This window comes from Sciurus carolinensis, chromosome 15 (assembly GCF_902686445.1).
Source record: "Sciurus carolinensis chromosome 15, mSciCar1.2, whole genome shotgun sequence".
Lineage (NCBI taxonomy): Eukaryota > Metazoa > Chordata > Mammalia > Rodentia > Sciuridae > Sciurus > Sciurus carolinensis.
The window spans coordinates 41,500,712-41,525,200 of record NC_062227.1 but is presented as its reverse complement, the minus strand read 5'-3'; the positions used below and the strand labels follow the sequence as shown (position 1 = coordinate 41,525,200).

The following is a 24,489-nucleotide window of genomic DNA, read 5'->3' as shown; positions in this document are numbered from 1 at the left end:
CTTTGGGCTCAAAGCAGGCTACACTTTCTCCCATGTTCACCCACATAGTATTTTTGCCTGTTAGGAGGTCCTTTTCTTTGTCTCCATCTCTGCCAGGATTTATATATTGGTATTTTTTATATTCCCGGAGGTAGCTTCCAGTCATGCTAAGCTGCCTTTCTAGATTATGTAGGTCACCCTCCAACATAGCATTTAATAATTTTGCTTGTGCTTTGGTTACACAGATGAATAGACCTCGGAAGGACTGTTGTAACCATATTTTTTTTTGAGGTATATTACCTTTAAGGGCAGCTTTCACAACCTCAGTTATTTTCAGGTGTACATATATCATATTATAATAGACATGCCTTTATTTTCTAATGCTAATCTATTTTCTTTCATATAGCTGCTATCTCTATTTAAATAGCTTAGATGTAATATTTATCAGATAGTAGATAAAATTGAAAAAAAAAAAAAGATGCAGTCATACGGTGCACAACAAAGTTTTGGGTAATCGTGGACCATGGTGGTGTTATACAAGCATAATGCGTTAAAAAATTTTATCAGTTTGCTTCCCAAACAACAAGAAAACAATGAGTACACATTTCTTAGAGTGCATCCTTGCCATTAAGTGACACTTGACTATATTTTCTTTGTATAATCCCATCATTGGTCTCTTCTGTGCTCTTAGAAGAACAGGGAGGAGGTATACCAGAAATCTTAAGCTAGGTTCACTTGGTTGTTTACATATATATATATATATATATATATATCATAAACGAAAGTTACTGGGTCTTCTTGGAAATGTCATTTAAATATTTAAGGAAATACTTGAATTTGGATGAATTTAAAATGAAAGTATATATTTTTTGAGTCTGCTTTAAGCTATGCATTTTATATGTATGTACAATAACAAATTCCAACAAATTTCATTCTAATTTTTGAGCATCCTGAATGCTAAATTATAAGAATATTTCTCCTTCTGAAATAGTATGCATTTTGTGTTTTCCCTTAGGAAATGGCAGCAGTGTCAGCTTTTCTTCAACCAGGAGCACCCAGGCCATACCCTGCTCATTACATGGATACAGCAATTCAGACATACAGGGATATCTGCAAGTAGGTTACTATAGTATTTATATTGTGCCCATTTAGAGGTAAATTTAACATTTTTTTAAATTTATTTTTTGATATTTATATTGTTATTACTTATAAAGAGGTCTTTGTTTTTCATGCTTTAGATTCTCAAATTAAGTTAATGTAGTCAGATAAGTTGGGGTGAAAAAAATTAGTATTTTATTACTACCTCTTTTCTGTTTGGTTTGGATTAGGAATGTTGAGGTTATGTGTTATCTTGAGGATGATTTATATTGTAGGAACATTTCCACTGTTAAGTCAGGAATTAGCCATTTTGACTTTTTTGTTAATTAAGAGTTAAATAACAGTTCAGTGTGGGGTGGGAGTCAGTTGTGGAGATAGAAAGTGTTTTGAATACATGGTAGTATTAGAATTAACCACCTATAAGGAGATTATGAACAGATCCATAACTGGTCAGAGGAGGTTTCTTGGGATATTTGATGAATAGAACTTAAAAGAAAGGTAGTTGGGATTTGATAGACATTTCTGGAATTATGATTTTCAGAAATAATGTTTTGGTTGAACCATTATTAGTGAAAGGAGATAGAACTCTGTCTAGATCATAGCAATTATATATATGGAAAGTATTGACTGATAAATTTGGAAAAGGGGTTTGAGATAAATCAGTGAAAGGAGGCTTTATCATTTATTATGATTATTCTTAATCTGTAATTAAAATGTATGTAGTAGTAAATGGAAAATTACTGAATACATGATTAGAGCCTTGACATCATAAAAGTTATTTTTCAAAATGATTAATCTAACATTTCTTTTTTCTTGAGGTGCTAGGATCAAACCCAGGGCCTTGCTTACATGTTAGTCAAACATTCTACATTTGAGCTACATTGTTTACTTTTCTATTGTAGAATGGATACATTGGAAGAGAGAGATAAAAGCAATTTTGACTCCTATAATGTTAAGTAGAAGTTGTAGTTGTAATAGCAATATGTTTACAATACAGCAACATTCCTACTTTTAAAAAGTTAATATTTGAGTGTTTGGCATTTAATTCACTATGACCAAGTAATTTACACTTCATTTAATCATCAAACCTGTAACTTGGTAGGTGGTGTTATTTCTGCTTTATAGATAAAGAAACTGAAACTTAGAAAGTTTCACTTACCCAAGGGTATACAGCTAATAAATGATGGAACCACTATCAAATCCTCCCTCTTATACGTTATAATCTAGTCAAGAACATATTTGTAGATTTTAGCAGAAGATAGCCCTTTGGAAGAGGAATTACTGAAAGAGATTGAAAAGGAGAAATTGTAAAGGTAGAACTAGTAGAGTGAGCTACTACTGAAGCCAAAATTGCTAAAGTTTCAAGAAGTTTGAATATTTGTTCTCTGAAAAGATCTTCCTTGTCTTCATGAAGTTCAGAACTTGTAGAGATATGTGTGTAGAATCCTGCAAAAGAAAAGACTATAGTGAACCAGATAAACATTAGCAATCCAGTTTTGTCTTATTTTCCACAACAGACTATATGTGTTTCTGAATCCCTGTTTACTGTTAGGCATTATTTACCTTATAATCCTCACTCTAAGTTGCCATAATTGATTAAAATTTGTGGGCAGTTTAGTATTTGGGATAAATTAGAAACACTGTGTCAATTATACATAGCAATTTTAAGAAGCTCCCTGATCCCAGAAATAATAAAATGTAAATAAATTTTCTTCAAATACAATAAACATAATGTTTTGCATTGCAATGCCCTCTTAGAATTCTGTGCTTCACTTTTGAATTGATGAAATTCTACTTATAAGACTTCTTGGATTTCTTCTTTTTTTTTTTTGGCGACTGGGGATTAAATTTAGGAAAAAACCATGTGCTGTACCCCAACCCCCATTTTTTTTCTTTTATAAAGCCATCCTTCTCTCTCCTTAAATCATAATAAAAATCAATTATTGCCTGTTCATTCTGTCTTTGGTATCAATTTCTACTTTAATATTGAAATTGTATCCTAGAAATACCTGACTGCTCAGCACTCCACCCTGCTGATACAATGTTTTGTTTTGTTTTTACAAATGCTTCTTTAAAATATTGCTTGAATTGATAAATTAATAAAATCCTGGATTTGTACCCATTGACTTAATAACTGACCACATGGGGAAATGGTGAGGAACCAAAAAATAGTAGTGTTAAGACCTGAGAGATTTTATAAAATTTACTTAAGAAAACTGAATATTATACATGAAGTACTGGTAAATAGGAATTAAGTCTTTTTTGCTCATTAATAATCTTAGGTATTTATAAATTCTAACTCTATATTAAAAATCATGGTGTAGAAAGTTTATGACAGATCACCCTCAGTAATTTGAGACTAGTAAATTGTGTTTTAAAAATATTGTTCACAGTGGCATTCCATAGTAGGTTTGAGTTAGTAAGCTTTGATTGTTATTTCAAAGTCAAGTAATATTTCAATATAAGGATTAAAAGTTAAAAGAAGAAACTTTTGCTGCTGTTTCCCAAAGAAGGACTTTGCTTGTCATTTCACAGAAGAATGTTCTCATTTAGTTTGTTTTTGAAAATGAATAATCTAATTCTAGATTTCTGATATAGTAATCCACAAAGAAAAACCAACTGATTATGTATTTTTACCAAAAAAAAAAAAAAAAAAAAAAAAAGTTTGACTCTGGGATCACTCAGGCAACTCTGGTTCTTTGCTGTCTCCAGTTGAGACATTACAATGCTACTACCAATGGGAAAATGCCTAAATATTCCTATAAATAACCAGTAAATGAAACAAAATAACCAGAACTTATAACGAGAACAAGAAAACGAATATTGGTGACATGCTTATATTCTTTTCTGTTAGAATCAATTTTTGTTAACCCTTAGTTCATAGTTTACTATTCTAGCTTTTTTGCATATAGGAATTGTAATTTTGCATTGTATTCTTACTACAATATTACATGAGGATAAAAAGTTTTGGTGGGTTATGGGAATTCTTGGCAGGTTTTTTTTTTTAACACTTGATATGTGAGTAATAAGGATGTAGACTTTTATATTCAAAATCTATAATTGTAATCTTTTGCTGAATATATGGTAACTTTGATGTGCCAAGGTATTGTTATGGTGCTAATTTTATTTTTCTCATTCATTTTTCTTTAGGAATATGGTATTGGCTGAAAGATGTGTATTGCTTAGTGCTGAAATTCTAAAAAGCCAAAGCAAATATTCAGAGGCTGCAGCTCTCCTAATACGGTTGACAAGTGAGGTACTGAAACTGTATAGTATTTGATTTAATTAGTATTCATTATTTTGTAAGCTTGTGTCTTTTTTCATGAGAAGGTATACAAAATATAAAATTAGGAGTGGCATCCCTTTGAGATTTATAAGATAGCCTTTTAGTTATTTGTTGAATTCATTTTAAGTGTAATGTTGCATAAATTGAATTTATTTTATTTATATATTTTAACTCTACATTTTATTATTACTAACCACAAATATGTATTGGGCGTATCGTATGACTTAGGTTTTGTCCTATGTGTAATAGTTTTTAAAACAACATGCACGTATATCATTCCTCAACTTTAAAAAATGTAGCCACTGAAGAATTTTAAATCTTGTTTACAACTAGTATGAAATTTTTTTTTTTGGTACTGGGGATTGAACCCAGGGGCATTTAACCACTGAGCCACATCCCCAGCCTTTTTTATTTTTTATTTTGAAACAGGGTCTTGCTAAGTTGCTTAGGGCCTCACTAAATTGCCGAGGCTGGCTTTGAACTTTCGATCCTCCTGCCTCAGCCTCTTGAATCACTGGGATTATAGGCATGTGCCACTGTACCTGGCTAGAATGAACTTTTAAAGAAAATCATCTTAATCATTTAAAAAATTTTATTATGAATATTTCAAAACTGTTAAATAATCCATATATAATTGCTGTTGAAGATTACACAGTAGACATTATTGAGTTGCTTTGACAATCGATTTGTAAATAATGGTAGTATTCTTTTGTATGTATGGTTAAAGACATTTTTTAGAATACTCAAGAACAAAGGAACAAATCAAATACATTTTTCACCCCTTAAGTTATCACTATTCTATTTTTACTTTTTACAGTTTTGGGGTGATCTTGTTCACAGTTGTGGTTTTTACTTCCTATCTGTTCCCAACCCTGACTTCTTGAATTTTAGATTAGTTTGACCATTTTAAAATGACAAATCTACTTGAGTGTTTCCAAGACATCTAAAGTTACATATCAAGAAATTCAATTTTAGAGGGGTGGGAGGGGTGGGGGGGAAGGGAAAAAATAACAGAATGAATCAAACAACCTTACCCTATGTAAATTTATGATTACACAAATGGTATGCCTTTACGCCATGTACAAACAGAGAAAAAAACAAAACAAAACAAAAAAAAAGAAATTCAGTTTTTTTTTTTGGTTGCAGAACTGGGGACAGAACCCAGGGCCTCACGTAGACTTGCAGCTAGGCAGATACTTTACCAGTGAACTACAGTCTCTGCCCTAAATTTGAAATTTCTTCTGTGATATAGCATAGTTTTGCATTGTCACCAGCCAACTGTTTACTCCGGTGGAAACTACTTGAAGTGCTCCTGTATTCATTCTTCCTGTCAGTAACTGTGGCGTTGGGGGGCGGGGTTGTTGTTTCATTTTCTTAACTATATTTTTGTTTATATCTCAAAATAGTTTATTTATCTCCTACTTCCCCCAAGTCCTACTACTGCCCTAGTTCATATCCTTGATATCTTTTACCAGGACTATGACTTTTTCCTTTTGCTTTACCTAATTTACTTGTCCTTCATTAGTTCTTTATAAGTCATGTCCTTCAGATAGTCTTTCCCACTGCCCCAGGTCTCCTTTCTTCTTTCTACTCTCTCATATAGTGCTATAAAACCTGACTTGTCCTATTGTGTTATATTGGAAATTATGTTTAAGCTTTTAGCAGCTTGAGGGCAGGGAAGTGAACTGCTCTTCATATTTTTATCTTTGGTAACTAATACTGGTCTTGGCACATGATACTCTAAAAATGTTTATTAAACTGAATTACTTAGTTTTCTAAAAAGATTTCTGTAATGTGTATTATAGAAATATATACTTATTTATATTTAAAATGATGTTTATATTTAAATAATATTTAGAATGTTTAATGTTTGGTATTGCATGGGCCCATTGACCCAATTAAATGTGAACAGATGTCAGACAAACTGATAGAGCTGAATATAGGCTCTAGGTGTGTTGATGTTTTCTATTATAATAAATAATCTGATTTGGGTTTTGAATGTGTGACTGTGTTTTTCACACTAGGGATGTCAGTGAATATAAAAATTAATGGTCCAGGAGCTTGAATAAAATTTATTCTTTTCTTGCTTAAATACTTTTAATTACATTTCTACCTGCATATGTACATAAATTTTCTGTAGAGCAAATTTTTCTGCATTATATCCTTGTTATTTTCTATCATTTTTTTCAACTCTTTTTTTCAATTTTTTTTTCTCTAGTCCATATGATTTATTTTGTCATGAAAGTGTAGAAAATGTATCACTGTTATTTACTGCTGTGGGGTAGTGGGTGGGGGCAGGTACTTTGATGCATTTTCCCAGAAATTGTGATTCACAGTGACCTGTTCTATTTCTCATATTTTTTGTGATAACTTGAAAATAAAGATTACTAGGCATAATGTGTATAAAATTAATATAAAATCTTAGCTAGTAATTTATGTTTATTGTATGTATTTTTGTTAACTTGAAAAATGTACTTGTCTCAAGAATAGAGAACATAATCACATACTGTTGATATTCTTGAATTGTGTTCCCTAGATTTTTGCTAGTACCGTTGTAGCAAAAGACAGTTTTAAGGCTGAGTGAAAATGTTGTGCTTTGACTTAATTTTTTGGTATTGCAATTATATGGACAGATAGGTTTTACTGTTTCATGCTCTGGGTTCTCAGAATGTTAGTGCACAATCTAGTGTTTTCAGCTATTCCTATGGGAAAGTAACTATTCCTATGGGAAATTGATCAACCGATAGGACCTTCCCTATTAACTTCATGTTATATGAAGAAAAAAATCAAAATCTTAGAGCCATTGTTTGTTTGAAATTTGATTCTGTGCAATAGCTGCAACAGGTGATTTTATCAACTGTTTTTATGAAAGTGTTTATTGAGATCTGTGTTTAGTTTTTTAATGTTGCTTTAACAATACCTAGACTAGGTAATTTATAAGCAATATGAATTTATTTGGTTTATGGTTCTGGAGGAAGGGAAGTTCATGGCACTGGCACTTGGAGAGGGTCTTTGTGCTGCCTCATCCTATGGTGGAAGGCAGAAGGGCAAAGGAGTATGAGAGCAAGAAGGAAAGAGAGGGCTGAACTTACTTTTATAACAAATCTACTGTCCTAGTCACCTATTCCTGTGATAATGTCATTAATCCATTTATAAGGTCCCTTGTGACTTAATGACCATTTACTAGGTTCCACATCATATCACTATTTTAGCAAGGATTAAATGTGTGGGGGGACACACTTAAATCATAATAAGTTCTATGCCTCAGATTTTTTTTTTCCTATACATATCCTCATATTTGCCTTTTCAGCTTTTGTTAAAATTATCTCTTGACTGTGGCATTCATTCATAGCCTCTGCTTTCTGGATAAAACCATCCATTGTAAAATCCTTTGATTTCTCATCCATCAATACTAATGACAGTTACCTTTTCTTTTAGGGCCATTTTATTTTTTTAGAAAAATGTTTTTACTATTTTGGGTGTCACTCTGAGAGGAACTAATGAAGACTAGTGCTACAGTGTGATATGAAAGCAGGGTATTCAACTTTGCAAACTGATTGTTTCTCATTCAATAGTCTGTTGCATATAAGAGTCAAAATTTCATTTCAGCTAACTTAATACCTGATGTGAACTTCCAGGCTTTTCTTGAATTGGTTAGTTTTTGAGTGTTAAATTTGAGAATTCTAGGGTTTATTATGCTAGTTCTCCACTGGATTATATATTAGAATCATCTAAAAACCATCACAGATACTCAGGGCATATTCCTTATTTTAATTATAATGTCCAGGATTGCTTTCTGTTCTAGTTTTGAAGTTCAGTGAAGCTTTATAGTATTTTAAAAATATGTATGTGTATTTATGCTCTGTGTGCATATTCACATGCTAAGAATAAACTTAAACTTATAGAACCTAAAGGAAAACTGTGAAACAGTTGAGAGACCTAAATGAAAATTCTGTAATAAAAAATGTAAATTAGAGGGAATTACCTCTTCTAGATATTAGAATATATTAGTGAGGCTACAGAAGTTAAAACTGTTTACATTTATAGGAATAGACACATTAAATGGAATAGGATGGGAATTACATATTTCATATGATTTAAGATACCATTTAAAAATCAGTGGAGAAACTAGGTTATTTATAAATGGTATTGTGACATCTGTGCAGCCATTTGGGTTGGTTTCCTATTTGTTTATTATATGATAGTATAATATAAAAAAGAAACCAGTGTAATACAGAAGATACACACATATATTTATCTTGAAGATAATGCTAGAACATTTTTTTAAAAATCTGGTAATGATAATATGCTTTCTTAGTTTGATGCAATATCTTGAAGCCATAATAACAGAAATAGTGCACTTTACAAAAGAATAAATTCTTTCATGTTGAAACTTGGAAATAATATTTGTAAATTGTATGATTAAGGACTAAAATTAACTAAGTATCCAAAGGGCTCTGACAAATCAGAAAATCATGAAAACCCATTTACAAAAAGATCCTACCAAGCAAAGCACAGAAAAAAAATACCAAGGCCTTCCAAGTGTATGAAAAGATCAATAGCCTTGCTATTATAGAAATATATGTTAAGGAGCAAGGTGTCATTTTTCTTTTATTAGACAAAAAGTTTTAGAGTTTTTGACTTAGTGAAGTGAAAATGTGAACTCTCTTTGTTGATGAAATGTATAATTTTTGGTAGCAGTTTGACTGCATTGGTTAAAATTTGAAATATATGCATAGCTTTCATTAACTTAGTGGTTCTGCTTCTTGAAATTGATCTAATAAAATATTTGAATAATTAAAATGTTTTTTATAAAGATACTTATTAATTATTTGTAATAACACAAATGAAATAATTGGAGACTATTAATAAGTTATGGAACATTTATATAATGGAATACAATGTAGATTTAAAAGAAACGAGAGATGTAGATTTCTTGGAAAGGTGTCTATGATATAAAGTGAATGAAGCCACATATGTATTAAGAATGTATATTTTAAAAAACATATATTAGGCATATAAGTATACATGTACATATATGGAGAAAGACACACATACACAATAACGTGTGAATAGTTGTTACCTCTGGCAAATGAGATGAAGCATGGTATGGGAAAGAAAGATGTTCATTGTTTTCTTTAAACATTTATTATTTGACCAGGCATGGTGCTGCATGCCTGTAATCCCAACGACGTAGGAGGCTGAGGCAGGAAGATCATAAGTTCAAGGCCAGCCTCAGCAACTTATTGAGGCCCTAAACAACAGCCAAACCCTGTCTCAAAATATAATTAAGCAAATAAATTAAATAAATAAATAAAAGTAGGACTGGGGATATGGCCCAGTGGTCAAGCACTGCTAGGTTAAATCACCAATAGCACCAAAAGAAAAAGAAAAAAAACATTCTTTGAAAGAATATATTTTAATAATTCTTTTAAAGTAAAAAAAAAATTCATTCCCAAGATTCCCCCCAAGTAGTTCTGATGCAGACCTTTGATTAAGAATCAATTCCTGATTTTTCTACTTACTTGATTGGATCTTAATTCTTAGAGAAATTATCTGATCATTTAGTTTTTTTCTTGAGGGGTTTGAAATAATAATAGCTACCAGTTACTGAATGCAGTCTAGGTGGATTCCTCAGATGTGTTTCAGCTCTAAGATTTTAGGATTGCTACAGAGATAGTTTATAATAATGGTCTGTGAACACTTTTTGATGTAACTATAATTTGTTTAAAGTATTGCATTTAAAGTCAATGTTTTCTGTTTTCAACTTTCCCTGGGGAAAATAATGGCAGCAGAACACATGGAAGGGCATGGTAAGTTCAGCTTGAGAATAGCTGAAAACCTAGAGAAAGTTTCGGTGAAAATGTTGTTGATACTTAATCAGCAACCTTCAGTACTTTCTCAGTTATTTGTTAAGTGGTGACATATTTAAAAAGGTTGTTCTTATGAGTGATGATGTTAATATAAGTGTGCAGTTTTTTGTAGTCATTGTGTTTGTAAGCGTCAGTTGAAGTGGATTTGAGTTGTACTGTTTGCTAATGTATGATTGGCAGGTGAAGAGAGAATCTTTGAAGATAATCTTCATGAACTTTTTAATGAAAAGCAGACATTTGACCCTCTCAAATTATAGCAAAAATTGAGGATTCCTTTAAATACAAGAAAACTTTAGTAGATAAGATTATTTCACAATCTGTACACATTCATTTGTATCTTTTTGTCTTGGGTAGATAGAAATATGCTATTAGAAGTCACAGACTAATTTCTAGAAGAAATTAGATTGGTGTAAATCTGATTTTTTTTCCCCCTGTGCTGTTGTGATTTTTGGTTTATCTTTAACCAGTATACCTGTATTAAATTCCCAGTTTTGCCTCTTTTTTTTTTTTTTTTTTTCCCATTTGGGAAGGGATTGTGGTTCTTCAGAGATTTGTTACATGGTACATACTATAATCAGGCATTTGCTTATGAAAAGCAAAATATTTCACGGTGAAAGTTTTGGTTTTTTGCTTTTTAAATGAAATTTGTGCTTTTTTTGGAAGAAAGAATCAAAATTGATTTGCCCCTTTATCTCTGCCCTCACATACTCACAAGTTAAATTTTAGATATGCTATATGCTAAGAATGTAAATGTTTTTAACCAGTTATCTATTCACTTTTAATTAACAATCATTTCTTCTAAACATTCAATAGGATTCTGATCTCCGAAGTGCACTTCTTTTGGAACAGGCAGCACATTGCTTTATAAACATGAAGAGTCCCATGGTTAGAAAATACGCATTTCATATGATATTGGCAGGCCATCGGTTTAGTAAAGCAGGACAGGTGAGCATTTTTTATTTAAAATGAAAAGGTTCTATTTGTTTAATTAATTTATTTTATAATGTGTCATCAATTTTTTATGGTTTAAAATTAATTCTAAAAGCTGAAATAAACTTTGTTCTGAAGTATTCTATTGGGAAAGGTATGAATTTGAATTTAGACAAATATGGGTTTAGATCTTTATCTACTCACAACTTGACTTTGGCCAAGTTGCTTATCTTTTCTGAATCTGTTATTTATAAAATTTTGCAATTTTACCCGAATTTTTAATGAGGTTAAACCAAATCATATATGTTAAGGGCCAGATACACTGTGCATTTAAGAAGGGATGAATGCTTGCGCTCTGGTCCTCTGGTGTCTTTGAGAATGCTTTATAATGGTTACTGACTAAATTTTTAATGTGTAGAACTCTCTGTCTCTTATCTTTTCAAATTGGTTGGGCTGGAGAGATCTTTATTTATATTGAGAAATTTCTATAGTCTCAGTTGTTCCTATAAACATTAGGTGGAGAGAGCTTTTTTAGGGTAAGCAGCTCTGAGATAATGGTTTACTTTAAATAGAAATGGCGGATTGAATAATAATCTCTGTATTTCAGAAACTATTCCAGGAACACCCTGGAAACCCATAAAATCAACATGGTGTTGCCTTTTAAGGAGTTTTTGATCTAATAGGGGAGAATGAGAATTTTAAAAAATTTAGTTAATACTGTATTTTTTGGGTTGTGCTGGGTATTGAATCCAGGGCATCATACACGTTAGTTAAATGTTCTACCACTGAGTTGCATTCCCAGTCTTAATATGTTTTAATGAACATACTTAACATTTTTACAAGCCTGTGCTAACAAAACTTGCCAGTATTGTAAATGATATTTCAAAGGTACAAAGAAAGATATTAAAAAATTTCTCTCAATTTCATGTAAAAATTTTCTGTTTTTTTTTTCTTTGTACTAGGAATTGAACTGGGGCACTTTACCACTGAGCTTTATACCCAGTCCTTTTTATTTTAAGATAGTCATACTAAGTTGCTGAGGGTCTCACTATGTTGCTGATGCTGGTCCTAAATTTGGAGTATCCTCCCTCCTCAGCCTCCTGAGTTGCTGGGATTACAGGTGTACAGAACTATGCCTGGCAAACTTTTCTGATTTTTAATAAGAAACTTTTTGTTTTGGGTACCAGGTATTGAACCCAGAAGTGCTTACTACTGAGCTACATCCCTGCCGCTCCCGACACTTTTTTTGGGTACTGGGGATTGAACTCAGGGACACTCAGTCACAGAACCACACCCCCAACCCTATTTTGTATTTTATTTGCAGACAAGGTCTCACTGAGTTGCTTAGCATCCCGCTTTTGCTGAGGCTGACTTTTTTTTTTTTTTTTTTTTTTTTGCGGTGCTGGGGATCGAACCCGAGGCTGACTTTGAACTCGAGATCCTCTTGCCTCAACTCCTGACCTCTGGGATTAAAGGCATGCGCTACTGCTCCTGGCAGTAAACAACATTTTAATATTGGGTTCCTTCCTCTATTTTTGGAACCTGTAGAAAATTAGAAAATAAATGGACTTATTTTAATTAAATAAAAAACTTACTAAATGTCATAAAATTAAATTTTTTACAATAATTTTTTTTTTTTTTTTTTTTGGTAGTACTGGGGATTGAACTCAGGGCCTTATGCTTGCGAGGCAAGCACTCTACCAGCTGAGCTATCTCCACAGCCCTACAATAATTGATGTACTTCATCAATTAGAATTCTTAGACTCTAAAGTGGGGAAAAAACATTAAAAATTAACTCATTTTTCATAATCCTTCTATAGTAAGTGAAAATGCATCTGAAACACATTATTTTAGTGTTTGTCTTTATTTGAAAGTTTTCTATTTTAATAGTGAAAATTATATTAAGCATGTAATTTTCTTTAGGAAGTTTAATCAGTGAAAAATGTTTAAGAAAGTGCTGTGGAAGGTGTGTACAATTGTTCAGTATGACCTGGACAATCTTTCTTTCTGTTTTTATTTTAGAAGACAGATTTTAAATTTTTACACCATTTTAAAATCTTTTTAGATACTTTTCGAAGAAATATTCAAAAATTCACTTGAGGGCCGTGGTTGTGGCTCAGTGGTAGAGTGCTTGCCTAGCAGGTGTGAGGACCTGGGTTTGATTCTCAGCCCCACCTAAAAAAGTAAATAAAGATATCATGTCCATCTGCAACTGAAAATATTTTTAAATAAATGCACTTGAACTGGACACTTAGGCATTTTCAATTGTTTTCTGTATATCAATGTTTACAATTGTGTTGCTTTAACCAAATGCTACTAGAGATTAGCTTGTTTTTTTTTTTTTTCAAGAAATATTTTTTTAAAATTATTTTGAAATGGTCTCAAACTTACAAAAAAGTTGCAAATTCAGTTCAGAAATTTTGTTCTGAACCATTTCAGAATGAAGTTATCTACCTGGTACCCTGCTACCCCCAGATTCTTCAGGACAAATTTTCTCTTTCCTAGAAACAAGAACATTCTCCTATATATCCATGTTATAACCATGAAAATAAAGAATTGGCATTGATACAGTGCTCCTGTCTAATCCTCAGACCCCATTCATGTTTCGATTGTTGTACTGTAAGTGTCCTTTATCAAAGGACATAGGATCTTTTGTCCTTTTTTACTCAAAGGATTCCTTAACTTCATGAGCTTAACACTTTTGAAGACTATAGGCCAATTATTTTGTAGCATGTCCCTCCAGTTAGGTTTTCCTGATATTGTTTTCTCATTAGATTTATTCAAATTTGGTATCTTTATGGAAATTTGCAAAAGAGACACTGTTCTGAATGCTATCAGGTGGCAGGTGATTTGACTTTGATTTCATTAACAATTCAGAAAATATTTCTTCAGAAGCTCACAAAGACATCTCTGACTATAATTAGTACAAAGGTTATAATTTCAGCTTTGAAGAGTAGTGAATACGAGAGTGTACTCTGAGCCAGGTGCAGTGGTACATGCCTGTAATCTCAACTTGGAAGGCTGAGTCAGGAGGATGGCAAGTTTGATTCTAATTTTGGTGACTTAGTGAGACCTTGTCTCAAAATTTAAAAAATGGAAAGGACAGGGGATGTAATTCAGTGGTATAATACTGCTGGAGTACCCCAGTACCACCCACCTTTTCCCGCCCCACCCCCAAGATGGTAAATATGCACATACACACTCTCTTAAACAAAGGTTTAGTGGAGAGAAGCTTCTTCTTGTTACCAAATCTTATTTTTTAATTTTTTGATATGAGGTCTTGCTATGTTGCCTACGCTGGCTTCAAACTCGTGATCCTCTTTTCTCAACCTCCCAAGTAACTGGGATTAGATAGGTGTGCACCACTGTGCCAGACTTCATTTTTAAGATGGCAATTGTCTTAATTCAAAGGGTAGCAGTGATAAATAGTTAATACCAAATACCTTCTCTTGGTTGTTATGGGGGTGCATTGATAGGAAAAAGAAAAGAATACCAAATTCTATCACTACCAAACACTAAAACAGTGGTGTAAAAATGTATATGTATAAATATACACAGTTGCACTGTACACTTAAACTTGGCAGTTTTAGCACAGACTGGGTATTTCACTAGCTTAATGTAGTGATATAAAGAGGGATAGACATAGCAGAATTAGATTTCATTGAGAGTTCAGTTTCAAACTAACCACCCTGACCCTAATCTATATGCTTCTGCTCTGGAAATTTCTAGATAGTTTTTCACAAAGTTTGAGTAGCCTGACAGATTTCTTATGTTCAGACAAAGCAGGTGGTGCTTGTTTGCTTTGGGACTTCTGTGTTTTTAGACTACATTTGTTTCTCTCTCTCTCTCTCTCTCTCTCTCTCTCTCTCTCTCTCTCTCTCTCTCTCTCTCTTTCAACAGCTCAGAGGTCTTTTTTTTTTTTTTAAGCACCTATTATGCCATGAATTCATAGGGCATAGGTTGCTGCAGCTCAGGCTCCTTTCCATGGTTTTACAAAGTGTGCTGCTCTGGGCAGAGCAGGATGGCACTTCAGTTGAATCCAGGTACCTTTCTCTTTGGCTTCTTTTTCTGATCACTTTCCTTCACATGTTTCAGGAAGCTAACTTATCTCTTAAGAATGTGTAATGTGCTCTATAAATACATTAATTCTCTTTATCTCTCTCTCTTTTTATAATTGCTCTCTCATTGTAATTACTAAGTCAAGGTTTTATAAATACTGATTCTTACTCAGAAATACAAAAATTCATCCAGGAACTCAGAGGCACTTGAGATCACTGAGCCACTATTTTGTATTTTATTTAGAGACAGGGTCTCACAGAGTTGCTTAGGGCCTTGCTAAATTGCTGAGTTTGGCTTTGAACTTTCGATCCTCCTTGCCTCAGCCTCCTGAGTCATTGGGATTATGGGTGTGCACCACCCTGCCTGGCTCATACATTAATTCTTTTGGCAAGAATTAATACATGCTGGGTGTCATTGTCAAATGTCAGGCATAATCATATCATTGTAGTTTTGCCATGGTATCATTTGTGGGACACTCATTTTTGAACAGCACCCATTCCCTTGATATTTATAAATCACCTTTCTTGTAGGTTCACATATGTGGCCAAAGGAATAACTCCATGTTTTCTAAAAGAGATAGAGAATATAGTATCAGGTGCCTCTTTTTTGTGTTCATTCCTTTTGGTGAATTACTGGAAGATGGTGGTTCTGACTGAAAGGAGGTTCTTTGGAGTTGTGCCCGCCCCCCTAGTCGGCCTCTCTGGTTAATTTTGATTCTCATCTGAGATTCCTGGTATTGAAAACCGCCTTCAACCTTTTTTTTTTTTTTTTTTTTTTTTTTTTTTTTTTTGTGGTTCTGGGAATTGAACCCAGGGCCTTGTGCTTTTGAGGCAAGCACTCTACCAACTGAGCTATATCCCCAACCTTCAGCTTTGTAACCCTCTTTCCTTTTTCTAAAATCACTAGATCCTTTTGCTGAAGTATTTTTTTCAAAGTGGCCACTTCATTTATTCATTGTGTGGTGATGACACGGTGATTGATACCTAATGAGTCCAGAGCCAAATCTGAAGAAAAGCTGTCTCTGTTGTCACTGAAGAAACTTGGGTTTTATCCTTTAGGATTTTATTTTTATTTTTAAATATGGCAAGTCTTCTCTGGCTGTTAAAATGGCTGCTACCTATTCTATTATTGTCTTCTTTTCTTGATGACTGCAGTTGGAGTACTTGCTTTGGTGCTTTATCTGCTTTGTAACTTGTTTTTTTTTTTTTTAAGTTACAGGGGATTGAACCCAGGGATATTTTACTACTGAGCCCCATCCCCAGCCCTTTTTAGTTTTTATTTTGAGACTTGGTCTCATCAAGTTGCTGGGGGTCTTACTAAGTTGCTGAGGGTGGCCTTGAATTTGCCATCATCCTGCCTCTGATTCCCAAGTCTCTGAGATTATAGGTGTGCACCATTGTGTCTGGTGCTTTCTAAAAGTTCTCTGTAGTGTGTAATACGGGCAATGCAAATTTTCCATTTCCTGATTTTTTGTTATCTTTTCTATCAAACATACTGTTGCACTGCTGTAAGAATGTAGTGATCTGTACCTTTCTTGTGCATATGTTGACATTTATTGCCATAAATGTTGCTGTTTTGCTGCAGTACTTGTAGGTTTTGGCATTCTGCACTACTTCCATTCTGAACACATTTCTTGTGTAGCATATTATTGGTTTTAATTCCTTGCTGTTCTCAGTATTGCAGTAGGTGTACCAAACCACAGAATGTACACCTTAATCCATATAGAGACCACCTTGAATATGAATTTGTGCTGTCATCTGATGCTGGCAGAAAACCCTGCCATATCTGAAAGGTATGATGTATCAACCCTATGGTTTCATGGCACTGGCCAGTGAGTTGTGGTTGGCAGGCTGGTGAGGGTCAGCATGGCAGGACTGGTATGTGAATTTTAATATAGAAAAGTAAGGTTTACTTATATTTCATGTAAATCTCCATATCACATGGCATATATGGCCACATAAATTTGATGCATGTTTTTGGTTTAGCCAAGGGTGGAAAAGTTTGGTGTTTGTTCACTTGATAGAAAAAAATTCTTTGAAAATATATAGTACACTTCTAGGTGCATTGTGAGAACTTTTTTTCTTCCTAATGTTAGCAAAATCTGCCCATCTTAGATGTTGAAAACTGTTAGTTTATATAGACCTTGACTTTTCCAGAAAGAAGTAGATAAAGCCAAATTGAGAAGTGAGCATTTTCTTCTGAAGTTGACCTTTTTAAGATGCTGCTCAGAGAAATAGTGGATAGATGGTAGACTGGTTTTCCTTTCTCTTTCTTCATCCCTACACCTCTGTACCATAAACATACCTACACACCCTTTGGATGGTTGAGGAATCTTTTTCTGCATATGTGATTGTATAATTATGAAGAGGTTATCATAAATATTAGTTTTATTTTCTCAACATCCTATTCTCTCTTAGAGTAAGAACCACTTACTTGATTTTGTATATGTGTGTGTGTATGTGTATGTGTGTGTGAGATTTTTTTTATCCAGTCCGAGATGAATTTGGATTATACTTTGTTTTCTTTGTTTTCTTACAGAAGAAGCATGCTTTACGCTGCTATTGTCAAGCCATGCAAGTTTACAAAGGAAAAGGCTGGTCTCTTGCGGAGGATCACATTAACTTCACTATTGGACGCCAGTCCTATACTCTCAGGCAACTGGACAATGCTGTGTCTGCTTTTAGGCATATTTTAATCAATGAAAGTAAACAGTCTGCTGCTCAACAAGGGGCCTTCCTTAGAGAATATCTTTATGTTTATAAGGTGAATACTGTTTTAGGAATAGATACTAAAATTATATTGAAGAAGTTGTTTTTAGCAAAAAAGCATATTCTGCTATCTTCTAGGAGTATAATAAAATGGTCTTGTTAGAATACATATAATTATCCATCTTAATAAAGTATGGCAGGCTAGGTTTTTTATTCAATCATCTATTTTATTATCCCTTGTTTTTAAGAGATAATTTTATATTTCTGTAAACATTGGATTTGTGGCTATTCTTGGAAACTTTAAAAAGAAAAGATGCCACAAGCTTTCTGGACTGTTTTTTCATTCTGTTTTATAGGCCCACAATCAATTTTACAACAGTGAATCCTCTTATAATCCTTTGAAAACACACATTTATTTCCTTTCCTTATGAAAGATGAGGAGGTATGGATCTGTGAGAAGTAAACAGGCTATTATGGCATAATCCAGAAAAATTAATAGGAAGAAAAATATTTCACTGAGGCAGGAGGATAGAACATAAAGCATTATTTATGGAAAAAAAATAGGAGGTGTAATTTCCCCCCTAAGACCTGTAAATAAATATTTTATTTATCCTATATACAATGACTACTCTTTTAGACTTTATTAATTTGAAATCATTTGTGTTGGAATTTTGGCAGATAGAATGCTAAAATGAGTCATAGGAAGTAAAATGCATGCCAAAATAATATTTGGAAGTATATTATCAAAAGGGAACTAATTAGTTAGGTAATCTTAGGAAGATTTTTCAAGGCAGAATAAATGATATCTAAAGTTATTTTCAGTTATAAAATGTATGACTTTCATATTAAAACTAGTAATTATGTCTTAGTATTTTTGCTTAATATGTTTTTAATACCTTGCATATTTAAAAATGAAGCATATGTGAAGAAAGTATAGTTTTCTTAAAAACTATTATTTTTGCTTTCTTTCATATTTCTCCTAGAATGTAAGTCAGCTATCACCAGATGGTCCTTTACCACAGCTTCCTTTACCGTATATTAACAGTTCAGCAACACGGGTTTTCTTTGGCCATGACAGACGACCAGCAGATGGTTAGTAAAATTTTATTTGACCTAAGTTACCTAATGACTAGTTTTCTGGAGCTTCCTTTCTTCATTAAAAAAATGCTGTGTAGTTGAATATTTGAAAATAAATAACTTTATACCACTTCATTTGTTGTCCTGTCAATCTGACGATAACAGCTATTACATTGTTATTTTTAACTTTAAAACTAAAAACAAAATAAAAACAATTATAATTATAACTTTTCTCACATAGAAAGTGCTTATGATCTTTATAAGCATTTTTGATGTTTGTAAGATATTCCATTCAGTGTAAAGTACTTTAACATTGTCTTGTTATATAGTTAGATTATTTCCATCTTTTTGCTTATATAAAATTGTGTTGTGATTAGCATCTTTGTGTACAAAACTTGTTTAACCTTTTATTATGAAAAATTTAAATGTACACAGAATTATGTAACAGTTACCTGTGTTCTACATTTCTTATTTTAAGACTTTTAAAAAAATATGTAGAATTATATTATTTCCTTAGGATTGAACCTTGGAGTGGCAGTACTGGACCAAAAGTATAAATATATTAAGGCTCTTGATGTACACTGAAGTAAGGTTTGTGATCCTAAATATTGTTATATTGAGCTTAATGTTTCTCCTTGAAATCTAATTTAGTGTTCTTCAAAATATATTTATTATGTTTATAGCTGTATTTTTTGTTATTTTTTTAATTTTTTTGGTACTGGGAATTGAACTCAGTGCTTTGCCACTGAGCTACATCTCCAGACCTTTTTATTTTAAATTTTGAGACAGGGTCTTGCTAAATTGCTTAGGACCTCAATAAGTTGCTGAGGCTGGCCTCAAACTTGAGATCCCCCTGCCTTAGCCTTCTAAGTCACTGGGATTATAGGTCTGTGCCACTGTGCCTGTGTTGTTTTTAATAGCAAAAAAGTGAAACTAAAATTCCTAATAGCAGAGAATGGATCAATATATTTTGGTATTTTTACATAATGAATTTATACTGCAGGGCAAGAGTGAACTTGTATGTTTCAATATGTATGTGAAAAAATTCTTTTACTCTGAATTTCAAATATACAATTCAATCCTGTGCATTGTTTATGTTTAGTCTCCTGTGCTAAAACAGAACAAACACATAGGTGAGAATGATAGATTTCAACTTTGAAATAGCTCTGGGAAGAAGTGATGCCAGTGGGAGTGAAGGAGAGTAATTGGATGTGGGAGGATTGCAGAGAGGATATCAACTATATCTGTAATATTCATTTTATAAAAATTATTCAGAATAATATGACAAAAGTTGACATTTGTTACATTTCACAATAGAAGTATTTGCTACATTATTCTCCATTCCTTTTCTATATGTTTGAAATATTTCATAAAATTTGTTCATGGAAGATAGGGAAAATACTTTCAGAGTCAAGAGGAAAATAATGTTGTAAGCAAAGTTCCAGTTAAGTTATGGTTAATAAAAGAATATTTTATTTACTTAGAGAATTAGAAATAGGCAAGAGTAATTTATATGTATTTATTTGAATACCTCTAATTTTTTTTAGCATGTTTTATTTGAGGACATTCACAAACATATACTTCATAAATTTGTAGTTCATGAGCATGTATTTAATTGTAACTTTTTTTTTTTTTTTTAGGTGAAAAGCAAGCAGCTACTCACGTAAGTCTGGATCAAGAATATGACTCTGAATCCTCTCAGCAGTGGCGAGAACTTGAAGAGCAAGTTGTGGCTGTGGTTAACAAAGGAATAATTCCATCCAGTTTCCATCCCACACAATATTGTTTGAACAGTTATTCGGATAACTCCAGATTTCCACTCGCTGTTGTGGAAGGTGATATGCTTCAATTTTATTTATGGTTTTTTGTTTGTTTGTTTTACTTACAGCAGATTTAAGATAATTTATCAGTTCCAGAGGCTGAGGATGCAAAGATGAATTTAAAACCAGTAATTTACTGAGTTGCATTTATAAACCTGGTAAAGGCTTTAATATAGGAATATGCAGTGTGGTGGTAGAATATAGAAGAGGAAATGACATCCTTTAGTTGAGAGAAATTACGAAAATCTTTTAGAAGAGGTAATTTAAAAACTGAATCCTGAATAAATGGAACTTTATAAGGTAGAGGACAGTTTAGGCAGAAATGAAAGCAGGGAGTGTTTAGAACTTTAAAACTTAGGGTGAGGGGTGAGATTTATCAAAGTTATTAATGTAGCTCTCTCTTTTATAGAACCAATTACAGTAGAAGTGGCTTTTAGAAACCCTTTGAAGGTTCCACTTTTGTTGACTGATTTGTCATTACTCTGGAAGTTTCAACCTAAAGATTTCAGTGGAAAGGATAATGAAGAAGTTAAAGAACTAGTAAGTTATTAAAAGGTATTCGTAATAAGCATATTTCAGTTATAGTCTGACAAATGCTGTAATAACATTTCTGCTTCGGTTCAGTGAGCTATACTTAATCTTTCTTTTGCTTATTTTCCTTAGTTTTAAAATTTATGTGTGCTAGTGTTGAAAACTGAGAATACAGAACTGCATAAGGTATAAAAATGAAACTGTCTTTCTAATATTTAGAAATAACCAGCTTTTAACATTTTGCTGTCATTTCAGTCATTTCCATCTGTGTGTTTTTGGCTTGGATTTGGGATTTCCTTATGTATGTTGCTTTTTTCATTCTGTGTTAATATGCATTTTCTGATATTCAAGCATCTTAATATTTCATTTTTACATAATCCTATGGATGATTCATAGGTATCCTGCTGTTACCTGTAGTTGTTTTGGAGGTTTCCATTTGAATACTATCATAGTTCAGTGGTTATTTTTTAATTTTTTTAATGGAGTGCTGGCAATTAAATCCAGGGCCTCTTGGGTGGTAGCCAAGCTATCACTGAACTACATCCCACCCCTTGTGATGAATATATTTGTGCATAACTTCTTAGCCTTCAGATTATTTCTGTAGAATAGATTTCTAGGTGTGAACTTAACAAGATTTTAGGAAATAAGTTTTTCATCCTGTATTGATTTTGCAAAAGTTCATACCAATAAGCTTCTCATCTGCAGCATGTAGAGTTGGATATCTCATCTTTGCAGTATTAATATTATTATTTACCAAAAAACTTGGTTGATTTGATAGATAAAAATATCATCTTGCTGATTTATTATCCATTTCATTGATTTCCAGTGAAGTCAAAGTTACTGTATTTCTATTTCCTGTTTTGTGCATTATCTACTTAAAAAGATTCATATATATATTTATCTTTTTCTTTTCATACCCATGTCTATGATAAACCCTTTGTATATTTAAGATAGTTATTTTTAAAGCAGGAATGATTTGAACAAATCATTCTTGTTACCCAGTTGATTGTAACAGAAATCACTTTGACAGGTGTGTGTGTGTGTGTGTGTGTGTGTGTGTGTGTGTGTGTGTATGTGTATGTATGTGTGTGTTTCATTTTGATACAGGGTCTCACTAAGTTGTAGAGGCTGACCTCAGACTTTGGATCCTTCTGCCTCAGCCTCCCTAGTAAGCTATTTTTATAGACATGCCACCCTGTGCCTGGCTCCAAATATGTTTTTTAGCTAATAATTTATTAGGTTATTTACCAGTATCTTTTACACAAACTTTGACTGTTTTGTACTGTCTTTTTTCCCCCGTTCTCTCTCCCCCCTAAATATGTACATATGTGTATATATATAGGAATATATATATTTTAATATAGTAGACATTTAGTTTTTATCCCCACAAAGTACCTTACAGGTGGGGGGACTTTAGAAGAGCTGATCTGTATGTGGGGACTTAGTATTAGTGATGGCTTTGGTCTCGTACATCCTCTAACTATATATGTGCTTTCATGATTGAGGCAAGAAAGGAAAGCACTAGACTTACACCAGAAAATAAATAATTTAACCCAGACTATATGTTTTAATAATGTGGTTAAAATTATTTGAATCTGGGAAGCATCCTAGCATTTTGGTCCTGATCTGTGAAGGGAGAACTAGAAAGATGTCTGTTGTGTATGAAATTTGAACTTTAAATTATTTAGACAATTTTTCTTTTTGAAGTATTTTGATTTTTTTCTTAAAGATTGCCTCATTTAAATTCTTGCTGGTTAAATTCAATGATGATATTTTGTGGTTATAAGAGTATGAACCATTGAATTTGCGAAAGTTTTTAAGAAAGATATATTAGTTTTATAAATATATTAGTCTGTTTAGTATTCTGGATTTTAAAGGAGGTTTAGTAAGCTATATGAAAATGTTCAGTACTCCTGAAATAAATAGTTACATTTCTTTCTACAAATTTCAAACTAGATTTCTTTTTTGGGGGATGGGGGGTGCTTTGCTAGGAATTGAACCCAGGACCTTCCACATGCTAAGTATGCATTTTGCCATTGAGCTACATCCACAAATCCCAAACTCTAGATTTATTTAGTGGGCTTTTTCTGGTCATGGACACAGATGCTAAACTGGAATTTAGGGAGATGTAATTTTTTATTTTTTTTGTATCAAATATTTAGTTTCATGGCAAAAGTAAAATGGTTTTTTTTTTTTTTTTTTTTTTTGCGGTGCTGGGGATCGAACCCAGGGCCTTGTGCTTGCAAGGCAAGCACTCTACTGACTGAGCGATCTCCCCAGCCCTAAAATAATGTTTTTGAGAATCAACTTTACCTCCAGTGTGAGCTAGTTAACTCTTCTTTGCCATATGACCATAGATATTTTCTCTTACTAATGTCAGTGGTTTGTAGGAAGTAGGTCTGCCTTTCTCCTACTGCTCTTGTTGTCTGCCTATCTTATCTGCATCATGCCTAAGCTGCCATCTGTCTTTTCTAAGTATAATTGGCCAGTTTGGAAAAAGATGTGATTGGACAAAAAATGGAGAGATTTGTTCTTCTAACAATATTAAATTACCATTTTGGCCATTGTTGACTATGAGAAGTACAACTTTTTCTCTTGGGGTTTTATACTCTTGGTGATTGCATCTTTGAATAGATCATTTATCTTCTCCAGTTGAGTTGGATGGAACAAAGTGAAAAATAACATTTCAAGTACTCACTACAACATGGCCCCATTCCAGGGATGGAAATAAACACTTTTCATAGAGCTTAGGATACAATAAGAACCTGGAAATGGTGGACTGATGGTGTGGATCAGTGGTAAAGCACTTGCCTAAAAGGTGTGAGGAACTGGGTTTGATCCCCAACACGACACACATTCACAAAGAATCTAGTAATGCTACCTTTAATTAGTGTTATTGTTTCTTAATATTGGTATATAAGAATATTAATCTGACACTTTATTAGATATGTATATTTTTAAAATGACTTATGTTTTAGATTACAGGTGAACCTGAAATGATTGGAACTGAAGTTATTTCAGAATTCTTAATTAATAGTGAAGAATCTAAAGTGGTAATCGTTTATCATTTTTCTGTTTTATACTTTGCTAACAGTAAGCTGAAAACATTTAATAAAAATCAGTTTATC

General features: G+C 32.8%; 1 protein-coding gene and 1 non-coding gene across 6 annotated transcripts in view; one reads left to right on the top strand and one right to left on the bottom strand.

The window, feature by feature from the left end:
• Trappc8 (trafficking protein particle complex subunit 8) overlaps positions 1-24,489 on the top strand; it is an 87,632-nt gene that overhangs the window by 23,795 nt on the left and 39,348 nt on the right. For all 5 annotated transcript variants that reach the window (XR_007105180.1, XR_007105179.1, XR_007105182.1 and 2 more), the window contains 8 exons: positions 995-1,095; positions 4,228-4,333; positions 11,050-11,181; positions 17,764-17,988; positions 18,917-19,025; positions 20,651-20,845; positions 21,240-21,370; positions 24,340-24,414. Coding sequence is in view for 1 of the 5 variants with exons in the window: in XM_047526398.1 (XP_047382354.1) it covers positions 995-1,095; positions 4,228-4,333; positions 11,050-11,181; positions 17,764-17,988; positions 18,917-19,025; positions 20,651-20,845; positions 21,240-21,370; positions 24,340-24,414 (1,074 nt within the window). In the remaining 4 variants the exon portion in view is untranslated. The remainder of the gene's footprint in view (positions 1-994; positions 1,096-4,227; positions 4,334-11,049; positions 11,182-17,763; positions 17,989-18,916; positions 19,026-20,650; positions 20,846-21,239; positions 21,371-24,339; positions 24,415-24,489) is intronic.
• On the bottom strand, positions 16,017-16,090 carry Trnal-caa (transfer RNA leucine (anticodon CAA)). The gene has a single exon. It is a non-coding gene; the product is annotated as a tRNA-Leu (tRNA).